The sequence below is a fragment of the Aethalodelphis obliquidens genome, unplaced genomic scaffold, assembly GCF_003676395.1.
Source record: "Aethalodelphis obliquidens isolate GAN/ISIS:26980383/991018 unplaced genomic scaffold, ASM367639v1 scaffold28, whole genome shotgun sequence".
In the NCBI taxonomy this organism is placed as follows: Eukaryota; Metazoa; Chordata; class Mammalia; order Artiodactyla; family Delphinidae; genus Aethalodelphis; species Aethalodelphis obliquidens.
The window spans coordinates 12,406,981-12,419,803 of NW_020837972.1; the positions used below are offsets into that span (position 1 = coordinate 12,406,981).

The 12,823-nt window shown below is 47.7% G+C and overlaps 1 protein-coding gene across 1 annotated transcript in view; it reads left to right on the forward strand.

The window, feature by feature from the left end:
- The window catches only part of FBXW8 (F-box and WD repeat domain containing 8), a 114,821-nt gene extending 101,998 nt beyond the window's left edge, over window positions 1-12,823 (forward strand). The window contains exons 9-11 of the mRNA XM_027124697.1: window positions 6,494-6,667; window positions 9,048-9,158; window positions 9,893-12,823. Coding sequence (XP_026980498.1) covers window positions 6,494-6,667; window positions 9,048-9,158; window positions 9,893-10,037 — 430 coding nt within the window. The 3' untranslated portion in view covers window positions 10,038-12,823. The remainder of the gene's footprint in view (window positions 1-6,493; window positions 6,668-9,047; window positions 9,159-9,892) is intronic.

A 12,823-nucleotide genomic window follows, 5' to 3' on the forward strand; every position in this document is an offset into this window, starting at 1 on the left:
GTTATTGATTTCTTAAAAAAAATGAGTTTTCTTGATTAATTTGGTCATTTAAAAAAAGAGAGACTGTTTTAATGCCGTCTTGCTTGTTCCCTTTATTTTCTGGATAGAAATATAGCTGAAGGTCAGGTCCTTCTTAATGAAACTGCTGAGCCAGAGCCTGAACAGACTTCATCTTTGCCATCAAATACAGTTTGCCTTATTATTTTATGGGACTGTTTTATCCAAACCAATGGGAAGCAAGCTCTGAGTTGTGACCCCTAATTAGAGAGTGTCGGAGCTTCTCGCCTTGACAAATGCAGAGTTGTGGTGGCTTCTGGTGCTGCTGCTGACCGTTAGGGAGAGTGAGTGGGGCGTAAATGTTACATTTGCTCCATCTGCAAGTGTTGTAATAAGTTATTCAAAGCTCTCAGCACAGGACCAGCCAGCGCGTGCCTCCCTCTCAGTTCCAGCACGTTTTCCTGCCCATCTGATGGATGCTCCTCTGTTGGAGTCTTTGGAAGGTTCCGGTGTCTTTTGTTTTAATTGGCGGGCTTGAGCTGACTCCTATGGTGTGATTTTCATTAGAGAGGGGCTGGAGAGAGGGAGTGTTGGAACAGCCCTCCAAACCCAACCATGAATATTAAACATAATACAATTACAGCTTTCAGACCAATTATTTTTTTCTTTTCAACGGGCAAAGTTGATGAAACACACGCTGGATAGGGATTCGCAGTGTCTACCGTTGGCTTCTTTTTGTCCCTGGAATCAGTTGTCTTGGCATGTTTGTGCCCATTTGCTGTGCTACCTGTTTCCCCACGTCAGGAATTTGATTTGAGCGCTGAGGGTATGGGCTCTGCCAGGGAACGCTGCTGTGCACGCTGGGGCCGCGCCGTCAGGTGTGTGAAGCAGAGATGCATTTCATGATGTGAACTCGAAGGGTTCGCGTGGACTTCGCACCCCGCGCTGTGTGCTATCTCTTTCTGTCAGCCAGAAACCAGAGCAGTGCCTTTTTGAGGAGATGTCTTCTAAGTGCTTCTCCTTTTTCCCTGTGGGGAGAAGTTCGAGTCTGTTTTTTGGCCCATTTTTGTTTTCCTTAGTGATAAAATACACTAATGCTGTATCTTTTGGTGTATTTGTGTATTTTGTTTGGAGCCATCCATGCCGGTATCTAAATACAATAGGAAAACAGATGGCAAACTTTGAACTTCTGGACCAAATTTGTGTTTGCCTTTGTCTCCTTAACAGCCAAACTGTAAATTATGGAGTATAAATATTCAACAGAGGAGCTCTTTATGAAAATCACTAGAGCAAAATAGACCCTTATTAACCAAATACGCACTGAAAAGTACTCAAGCTAAAAATTTCTCCCCCCTCCCCTTTCCTTTTCACGTTCCCATTAGTAAGCAGTGCAGCTGTAGCCTCCAGGCAGAGTTCCTTTCACGGCAACTTTACCTTTTCTCCCTTCTCTAACCCACAAATGCCTAAAGATTAGTGTCTGCAAATGCTGACTGCGGGAGCTCTGGAGCTCTTTGTCTTCTGTGTGCTTCCTGCTCGCTCGGCATCCCTCTGGTCACAGACCCCTCCCTGGGAAGAGGGGAGGCGGGGTGGGGTGGGGGTGTTGATTGGCCTGCTGTACTAAGGGAGCTCTCAGTCAGCCTCGCCGCCAGCAGGGAAGAAGCCATGGACCTCACTCACCCCCGTGTCATAAGACTATAGATTTCTAAAACCCTGTTTTATTTGAAACAAAACATCCTTATGGGAGTGTATACAAGGTATGCTGTGTACAATTTAAAGAACGGAACACCTGAGCATTCCCGCCACCCACCCACCCACTTAAGAAACAGAGTGTGACCAGTACTTGTGAAGGCCTCTGGGTGCCCCTCCCAGTCATGAACGAGTTCTTGTTCCTTAAACAACATGGCAGCGTCTAGAATAAAAAGTAAAAGCCGCATTTATTCCCCTCATTCTTCCATTGAGACTCTTCCCCAAGGTAACTGTTGTTACCAGCTCCAGTATGTCCTTCCAGAATTTTATCTTTGAATTTTTTTAACTTAAGCAGGTAACCTTTTGAATTCAAAAGCACAAAAAAGTATATATAGGGAGAAGTTGTCTCCTGGGAGCTTCTCTTTCCTCAGCGGAGGCTGTGCTGCGGCGTTCTCTAGAGGGTGCCTGCGCACAGATGCGCGCCCCCCTCCCCCGCCCCCCAGCTGCCGTCACGCAGCTGGGCCTGGTGCGCTGGGTGTGACTGTTCGGGCGACGGCTGTCCTCAGTATGTGTAGCTCTGCCTCATTCCCTGATGCCCGTGCAGGTCTCCACTGTACCGGATGTACCGTCACGGCTTTACCTGGCATCTGCTGATGGAGCTAGGTTATGTGCCTTCCCCGTTGAGTCAAATTCATGGCAGTGTAAATACTGTTTCTCATTTTTCCTGTTGGTCTGATTATCAGAAGTCTTTTTGTCTCGGGTTGCTTTTGAGACCCCTTGTGTCTTTTGCGGTTCCCCTACTTTATTATGATACTCTGTAATACGTATTTCTTTTCATTTATTCTGATTAGAGCTCATGAGTGTGAGTACGCCTATCTTTCATTTTGGAAAAGCATCGGCCATTAACACTTTGAATATCGCTTCTTTGCCACACACTAGATTTTTTTCCTTCTGGGATTTCTTTTGGGCGTAAGCTGGAACCATCATCCCCTTCCATCCTTCCTGTCTCTCATTCATGTTTTTCATCTGTTTCTCTCTTTGTGCTCCATTCTAGGTAACTTCAGATTTACTTTCTAATTTACAAATGCTTTGTCTAATCTGCTTCTAGCCTAGCTAATGAGTTTAATTGCAGGGATTATGTTTTCGTGTCTAGAAGTTCTATACTGCTTTTTTATAAAGCAAGGTCTCAATACTCCCCTTTGAGTGGACCCCAGTCTTACAGCCTTGCCCCCGTGGTACAGTAAGAGCCAGTCCTGTTGCTTCCTGAGACTGGCACCTGCCAATAGCCTCACCCCCACCGCACATGCACAGAGGCAACCAAAATTGCAACTCGAGCTCTCCAACCTGGTTTTCTGCGTGGGCCCTAGGGAGGTCGCTGACTCTGTGAGCTCAGCAGTGCACTTGAAAGGATGTAGTTAACGTCTTATCCAGCAGTATGAAGTGATTTTCAGTGGGAGGGTCAACAGGGTGCCTGAAACAGAAGCCTCATCTTTGCTACTGAAAAAGTACTGTGGCTAATGGCCTTGTATGTATATATGTGGATGTACGTGTATGTTAGATATAGCCTATATAAAACCTTAGAAGCAGAACTGCTAAGTCAAAGTGAAGTATTTTTATTTTGTTGGATATTGCCAAGTCACTTTCTTTGGGCTTGTGCTCACATCAGCCGTACAGAAGTACCTCTCTATCCAGGGCTCACCAGCGTGGAAGGGGTCTCGGAGTACTACCAGACTTTACCTTTGCTGGGTAGGCAGGTTGAGTGGTATTACTGCATTGTAGTTTTAGTGCATTCTCATTACCAGCGAACTTGAACGTCTTACAGTGTTTAAAAGCCATTAGTACTTCTTTTCCTGTGAACTATTTTTTCTTTTCTTAAACTTTATTAAAGTTTAATCCTGGGTTATCTTTACTATAAATTTGAAGGAATTTTTTTTATAAGAAATTAGTCCTCTGGTGCAAACATTTTTCCCAGTTTACCATTTGCCTTGACTTTTTTTTTTTTTTTGGTAATGTTTAGAAAGGCCTTCCTATCCTGAATATTTGTTTTAACTCTCTGAGCCCTCTGTTATTAATGTTGGTGTAATGCATATGGTAGAGCTCCAAGTTGAGAAAGTTGTTACAGGGTATTTTGCTTATAATTGCGAATTTAAGTGGGATCTTTTCTTCAATTACATTTTTAAAACTAGTGGTTGTACAAAGGATAGTTATTGATTTTGACATATTAAAATATATTTGATTCTGAATTACCTTGGATTGTCAACCCTAATGATAAATTTGTCCACTTCTCTTTTCTTCTTTTATCTAATTGTATCTAATTTTTTTTAAAACAATGTGAAATAATATTGGTAAAAGTAGATTACTGTTTTTTAAAGACTTTTCATTAGGAATAAGTGTTCTATGTCATCAAATCTCTCTTCAGTGTCCACGGAAGTGACCCTCTCTGTGGGTTTCTTGTCAGAGAGGCATGGTGGACCACAGGAATGGACATTCTAGACAGAGTCCACTTGCTGGTTAACGTGTTGCTGTGAGTTCTGTTAGTTGATATTTTATTCAGGTCTTAGCACTGGTGCAGATCTGTCGTCTCTGTCATGCTTGCGGTGTCAGGTTTTGCGTAATAACAACGCTGGCTCCATGTAAAGAGTCAGAGCTTTCCTCCCTTTGCTGTGCTGTGGAACAGTAGATGTAGCCCGGGGTTTGGGGAATGTGGGGGGTGGTCTGTTCCTTCCAGGTTGGACCCATTTTGCTTGTTCTTGTTTTGCAGGGACAGCTGGCTCCTCGACAGCTTTCCCAGCTTGCTCTGTGTTCCTTGATCTATTTGGATTTTCTGTCTCCTGGGGGTTAGTTTTGATAATTCTTATTTTCCTACAATGTCATTTATTCATCTAGGTCTTCAAATATGGAGATTCAAAAACTGAACTCAAGAAATAGAAAACCCGAATAGATTATAATGATGAAAGAAACTGAATTACTAAAAAGGGGGGAAAATCAACCTACAGAAAGTAGGTCCATGTGTGGTTTTTTTAATTGAAATATAGTTGATTTACAGTTTTATATTAGTTTCGGGTATCATGTGGGGTTTTTGTTTCTTTCCTGGCAAGTTTTATCAAACATTTAGTAAATTGTATCCTTCTCATCATTTTGAAGTACTCTCAGGCTAATGCTTTTTGCTCTGAAATCTACCTTTTCAGGTATTAAAAATTGTCACACCTCTTCCTTGTCACATGCAAATGTGCCTTTCGTGTGTAGCATACATTGAGGGTTTTTTTAAATCTTTTTTTTTTAAAGTACTATTCGGTTCTTTTTCAAACCTGCTTTTTAAAATTATTAATTTAATTTATTTATTTGGTTGTGCTGCGTCTTAGTTGTGGCAGGCAGGCGCCTTAGTTGCGGCATGCATGTGGGATCTAGTTCCCTGACTAGAGTCTTAACCACTGTGCCACCAGGGAAGTCCCTATATTGAGTTTTGCTTTGTGACTTGAGGCTCTTAAGAGGTGGGTTTGTCCTGTGTGCGTCTGCCCACCCAGCTGACACAATAGGGCTTTCTAAGCTGTCTGCTAACATTCAGTGTTTGTTTCATACATCCCTCCGTGGCGTGTGTGTCGGCTCCTCATGGCCCTTCTACATCACTTTCTTTCAGAGAGTATCCATGGGTAGCTCACATTGAGTCCTTTTATGTTTAAAAAAAAAAAAAAAAGTCTTCATTATGCCCTCAAACTTGGTAGGTGAGCTAGGTATAGAATTTCCAGTTCAAATAATTTCCCCTCACGCAAAGATACTTTGTGTCTGTGCGTGCTCATGTACCTGTAAGAGTTTAGGACCTAGAACGTGTTTGAGATGATCCCTTCTCCCCACATTATTTGTGTCAGACATGTTTGTCCAGCTCCCCTGCGAGCTAGCTAGTGGCATCTTTTCAGGGCAGCGACTGTCTTTCCTTTGTGACTTGCAGCATAGGGGCTGTTAATTTCACCTGTACTGAAATGTTGCCACATTCAGTTTTAGCTCTTATGGCTTATTTCAGGAACTGTGTTGGTACTTCTAGTGGATAAGAGATTTCTGTCTCATCTAATTTATCCTTATGTGGAAATTCAGCATATGCTTGTATAGAAAGTAGTTTTTAAAGATGTTCTTAAAGAAATTCAGATTATTACAACGTAAGTAATTATCTCAAGACTTTAGATAAGTGACTGCCAAGTGTCCACATACTCTTAACTCTTATCACGATTCTGTTATGCTTAGTCAACGGTAGATGCATCGCCTTTCCAAATTCCAACAAGATGGTGATGAACTTAAAAGTTGAGTTAAATTACCCGAAAAGTGTTATTTTCCCAACCAGGTAAGGGTTCAGGTTTCAGACAAATGTAGCTGTTTTACAACTTGCTCTTAACAGACTTTTATATGAACAGTAAAACTGCCATGCTGGGCAGTATACTTACCCTCTGGACAGCCTTCTCAGGCCGACGTCCCCATGGCAGTGTCAGGTCAGCCTCCATCGCAATGGGCTTGCCCAGGGCAGGCGTCTCCCCTGAAGTGAGCAGCAGGGCAGCTAGTGTATCTGTTCTGAGTCCTCCTTATTCCGTGCTTTGAACGGTGGGGAGTGCTCTAAACTAGTTCATTTCTAGTGCCTCTTGGCCTCCTCTGAGAGTACACTAAGGAGGTGGTGAAAGTTTAGTATCAGTATTTAGATGTTCGTAACTGAGGGGTTTCATACTCTGTTTTCATAGGGTTGCTGTACACAGACCAGGATGGCTGAGGAGGAATTCGTCATTTCAGGCTCTAATGCTAATCTTTGCACTCGTCTCTGGCCCTGCAGGGTGAGGATCCACGACCTCCGCACTGACACGATCGCCCTGTCCATCTCTGCCCACCAGCTCGGAGTCTCTTCAGTCCAGATGGACGACTGGAAGATTGTCAGTGGGGGCGAGGAGGGCCTGGTCTCCGTGTGGGATTATCGGATGAACCAGAAGCTGTGGGAGGTGCACTCCAGGTAAGGTGGGTCCTCAGGTGCTTCCAGTAACCACAGTAGCAGCAATGATGGCATCAGTCAGCCACTGAGCCAGGTACTGTGCGAGTGCTGTCCACACGTTACCACGTGGTCCTCACTGGAACCCTGCAAGTCAGCTGCTGTGAAATGCGCTCAGAAATGGCGCTGGTCACTGTTCAGACTGCCACAGCTCCCAGCTCGGGTAGAGACCACAGTGGGGCAGGCCAGACAGCGGGCGGGGGCACTGCAGGCAGCCCATCCGCCCCCAGGTGGGGCAGGCCCCCCACCCCCTCCACTCCAGGAAGTCTTGATCTTCCTTACTGTTTACAAGGGCGCTTCAGACTGAAAGTATTCAGGCTTCAACTAAGGAGGAATTTGTAACTTTAACCTTTAGCTCTAAAATTCAAGAGCTGTTCTCCCAAGCGCAGCAGAGGGCTGTATGGATGTAGGTAAATGGATACTAAGGTGGCCCAGCCGGTTAAACGTTGCGTGCTGGCGTCTGACCTTTAAAGCAGAGGCGGCCTTGCCTGGAGCAGGGGTCGGCTGGAGCGGACCCGAGGCTCTCCCCTGTTGCCCACATTCATCCAGCCCCCATGCCTGTGCGAGACGCACCGAGCTCCCCTGGCTGTCCCTCAGCACCTCTGGGATGAGACGTGTCCCCACTAACTGCAGAGAGTGATAAAATGAAGACTGCTCACAAGTCTAGCTTAAGTACGAGGTCAAAAGAGGAACTGGTTTCTTCCTTGGAGGGCGGCCATAACCGGTGCTTGGGCCTGCATCTTTCTCAGACCACGGTGGCCTCCACGCTTCTTGGTTGGCTCTGTCCCTCCCTGCCTGCTGTGGTGATGCACTGAGTTGCCACCAGGTGGTGCCAAAAGGCAACTAAAACTCATGCTTGGGAAGCCCAGAACCGTCTGCCTTTAAGGACACCCTTCTGTTTTAAAGAGCTGGACCTGGCCTCCAGGACAGCCTCCTCGGCAGTCCAGGCCCCCAGGGACCGCCGCCAGCAGCTCCGTTTAGTTCACTAGGCCTGCACTCCAGCAGATCTCATTTCTCTCCCTGAAAAGCTGCACTCCCTCGGATGGGTCATTCAGGGGAAGCCAGGCTAAGCGAGGTCGTGCCCAGAACTGTCGTCCCGTCCCAGCCTTCCTAACTCATTTGTAAGTGCACACGCGGTTCTCACCGGTGCTTAGTGGCTTGTCCCGGAGAAGGTCACCGAAGCAAGGCTCCCGCCCGGGTTCCCGTGCTCACGCGCGTCCTCGCGGCACAGCGTGCTGCTGCTGGGCCTGATTCCCCCTTAAGCTCTGGTCCCGCTGTTGCTCGGTCTCCTGCCCCACTGCCCTCCCCAGCCCGCTCTCCCTTCCCTGTCCTCCTCGCGGCTTTGTTTTCTATCCCTCCTGCCTCACTGGGCCCTGAGCGAAGTCCTCCAGCCACACTTTCTCTAGTTGGTGCTGCAAACCCTGGACTCAGGCACCCCTCTTGAGAGAATCCTCTGCTGTGGCCAAGACGCCTGTCCCTGCCTCTGGCACAGCCGTGGCTCAGCCTGAAGGGACTCCTCTTCAGCCCCTCTGTGCCACCCTCCGCCCTTCTGCAGCAGCCTGGCTGCCTTTGCAGTCCGTGCTGCGGTCTCCTGTTCCTGTTGCCAAGTGCTGAATTCTGTGTCTCCTCTTGTGCGCTAGAAACACTGGTTATTTTTTGTGGGAATGGATCTCACCTTCGTAACAGTTGGGAATCCCTCTGATGGCAGGCATCTGCTTGCATTAGACGTCTTTCTTATCCTGTGTCTCCTGGCTCAGTGCTCCACTGGAAAAAAGGTTTTAGAATGAACAAAAGCCTTTGCTACATAGGTTTCAAGCCATTTTGTTCCAAAACTTTCTGAATGGCTTTCACAACCCAGAGTCCACGTACCATTTGTAGCCCCTGACTTCAGGACTGGCGGGCCTGTGTAGGGCACCGCTCAACACAGCCTGCCGCTGGGGAACCTGGCTCAGAGAGCTGGAGTGACTCGCCCAGGGCCGGCCGGCCAGCCGGGGGGGCAGAAATGGCGCTGTTCTCCACTGCGTGTGTCCGAATTGTCTCAGGTTGTTTGTCCTCTGTGTCCCAACGCACCAAGGTGTTAGGGCGTCAGCCAGTGAGCACAGGGACGTTGAGACGTGTTTACAGAGTAGGCTTGGCGTGGGGCCTTCTCCAGCTAGCTTTGGGAACTGAGGCAGACACTGCCCCTCTGGGGGCCCGGTTTCCTCCTCTGTAAAAGAAAAAGCTGGCTTAGGTGGTTCCAGAGCCCCTTGCAGCTCCAGACTTCCGAGACCAAAGCAGCAAAGGTGGGATGTGCTGCGTTCCAGTGGACTGAACCCTGACGAGCGTTCTCGCCCGTCTGTTCTAGACACCCCGTGCGGCACATCTCCTTCAACTGCCACAGCCTCATCACGGCCCACGTGCCCTACGAGAGGGTGGTGCGCAACGCCGACCTGGACAACTTCGTCACCCACCGGAGGTCAGTGCTTGGGCTGGGTTGGTCCAGGTTTGTAGGAGTTCAGACGAGACACTCTTGGCTTGATTTTATTAATAGAACATCCCAGGCCACATTGGTCCGTACAGGATGGTACCCTCAGGCTTAGCCGCTCTTTTCATAGAAGTCAGGAGCATACATGTACATGCGGGCAGGATGGTATCAGCCAAGAACACGTGCTGGGTGCGTTTCAGGCACTTCAGCAGGACGCTACAGGGGGGTGGGATGGGAGCGGGAGGGACACAGAGTGGGAAGGAGGCCACACGTGCCAAGAGCCCAAGACAAAAGGCTTAGGGACCTGTGGTGTTGAATACCAGTGACAGAGGCAAAGCAGACCGGGGCACGAACCCGTGTCCCCTGCATCGGCAGGCGGGCTCTCAACTGCTGCGCCAACAGGGAAGCCCGGGACCCTTTCTGATTACTACTGGCCTGGCTTCCAAGCAGCCTCGTGTGAGGCCTTCCCTGAGGCTGACCCTTCCTGCCTCCCTGTTCAGACAGATGCCTCCCAGCACTCAGTTCCCTCCATCAAACTTGTCTGCTCACCTGTTGGTCTCTAGTCGCGGGATCTGGAGCGTCCATAACACACTGTGGGGCCGAAGCAGACGCGTGTCACGATGACTCGCTCTCCTGTCTCCAGCACATCCCTGCTGCAAAGACAGAAGTCACTGGGGGGCTGGGGACCAGGACTGACCCTGCCGCCGTCTCTGTGCTTTCTCTAGACACCGGGGGCTGATCCAGGCCTACGAGTTTGCAGTGGACCGGCTGGCCTTTCAGAGCACTGTGCCCATCTGCCGTTCGTCCTGCGACGCCATACCGGGTTACAGCTATGACCTGGTGCTTGCTTTTCCCTGTGACAACAGTTAGAGAACTGTCTCATTTGGGAGCTGGGAGAAACATGGGAAGAACCAATTCTGTGTATTTTAGAACTACAGAGGAGCACCTCACTAGGTTTTAAGTGTTGGGGGAAAAAAGCAACTGCAGGGCGCGCTTATGTGACCCCCACATCTTCCTCTACTGCCTTTGCTTTTCTCCTTTGCCAATTCATTTTTCTCCAGCTGCCAGCTGTCAGGGCTCGTTTCATCTTACTCTGTTCTCACTCTCACTCAGGGCTTTCAGTACCACACACTGATGGCTCAGATTTGTACCTCCTTCCCCCACGCTCCTCCACCGCAGCCCTGCATCTGCTCCCCACCTGTCTCAGGAGTGTCGCCCGGGCCCAAGCTGGGACCTCCCCACATCGTTCTGTACACTACACACAGCCCTTGCTCCAGCTCTGAGAAAGGCCCTTCTGCACCCCTGCTCATCCTCTTTCCTGTCTCCAAACCCTTGCTTCTTTGGGGGCCTTTGGACATGCTAGTCTCTGAGCCCTTGGATCTGGATCTGAGACCATCTCTGGGTCGTCTTCTCTGACACCATCACCCAACCTGGGAGAGCAGTGCTTTTTCCTGGTAGATTTTAACATGGTTATAATTATATATTTATACAACTACTTCATTAATAACTGTTTTGCTGACTATTGTGTCTGCAATGCACGATACAAAGTAGACACTTTCTACGTACCGTAAACACCCATCCTCCGTGTGGGGTGGAAGGTGATGGGTTCTGGAGTAGAGACTGAGAAGGGGAGAACGCGGAGGGACCATTACGTTCAACCACCGAGCTAACACGGGGCAGCACGAGAGGCCGCTTCCGTGTGATAACTAGCTTCCGTTTCCAAGGATTAAGAGGGCAAAGCCTTGCGTTACTCACGATTTAGACTGTTGTGAGCAGCAGCCGCCGTCTACTGTACCTTCAAAACAGCAAAGCAGAAAACTGACAACTACTCAGAGAAACAAAATCCATGCCCATGCTGGGTGATGCGGCGGATTTACTTAATTTATGAGCGTGACACGATGGATGTAGGTAGGATTCTGTCCCTTTTCAAATACCCACAAAACATGCATAAAAAATGACCATGTATGAAGGCCACAAGGAAGATCTCAGATTACACAAAGAGCAATACCAGACAGGTCCAATCCGGTGCCCCCAGTCCCAATGTGGTACGATTAGAAATCAACAAAAAGCTAAACAAAAACATACACCTGGAAGCCCCAGGCACTCCTGAATTAACTTGGTTTTAAACAGGGAAAGAAAAATGGAAAATAGAAACTCTCCAGACCAGGGTAATAGTGGAAGCACTGAACACCAAGACCCAGGGGACGAGGCCCGAATGGGCGGGGAGACGTCATGACTTTATAGAAAATAAGACAGAAAAACAAAGTAGAAAGAAGGAGTTAAATCCTTCTTTAAAGGAGTTAAAAAAGGATAAAAATACTTTAATGAACTAGAAAACCAACAAATAGTGAAGTTGATCATAAAGCAAAGCGGAAAGCAGGTTTTTGGAAAGACAAAATATACGACTCTTGATAAAGGAAAAAAAAGGCACAAGGGACAAACCGAGTATTTTCAGCATGGGAATCACTTCCTCACTTCCCCCCCCCCGATCCAAGAGCGAAGTGAAGCTTTCCTGTTGTTCACAAGCGTACGCAGTTGGGAAATGCACCACTACGCAGAGTCCTACAACTTTTTGAGTCGTGAGGGTTTTGGAAGGTTTTTCAAATTAAGATCCTCAGTCATAAAAAAATCCACATCCAACTAGACAGAGCCACATAGAGAGCCGCGACCGGGAACCATCCCCTCAGTCCCGAGAGCACTGCTTTCCTTCAGGCTGCCTTCCCCGGAAGGCAGCTGTGTCAGGAGGGTTTTCTGCTTCCTTTCAGAAAACCCAGTTACTTCATAAACGAAGCCAACGTGCAGTGGGCAAATGGAGTACGTACTTTACTTACGCTCGCTGCCTTGTGCTGCTCTGACCCCCTAGTGACCTCGCTTTATACGGTTTTCACCTCTCACAGTCTTAATGCAACTGGACCACTGCGGAAAGTTTATTTTTCCTTTCAAGAAGTAGCCCCTTCCAGTCTCATTTCACAGTTCATTTTGCAGATATATTCTCCCTCCTAGCTTTGCAGGAATTAAGGGTAATGGAAGAGTTCAAAAGAAATTCGACCCAGAAAATTTTACTGAAAGTAAAAACAGTTTTAAACTACTTTCATTCACTGCCAACTGCTGGTCCAGTGTAAATGTTACAAGCATGGGGTTTTTCCTCCCAGCCTGTTGATAACATCTCCCATTCACGGAAACCACCTGGGTTTTGTGAAGGAGGTTTATTGGACCCAAATAATCTCCAAGCACACCACGTTCAGTCAGTGTTTTTTGCTTTAAACCTTACATTCTGGAAGAAATAGCCTGATGGGGAAAGGATCAAAGTTCCTTTACGAACCAACATTTACCAGTGGCTTAAAAAAATCTTGGCCCGTGTCCACCCCCATCTGCTCATCCCATCTTACCTTTGTCTCCATTGGCTATTTTGTGGGAGCTTCTTTGCAAGTTCTGAACTCTTAGTTGACTTATCGTCTCCTTTTCTTCTGTATCTCTTCTGCTTTTCAAACTCGGGCCACATGTCTCCCCTAAAGACAGAAGAGACTCAGATATGCCGCTGGGGGAGCCAGAGGGCCAAACACCAGAAATCTCTGCCCTGTCTTAAAACATTGTATGACTGTTTTCTGCTTTATAACATGTCCATGTTGGTTCTAGTATTAAATTTTTTAAATGTA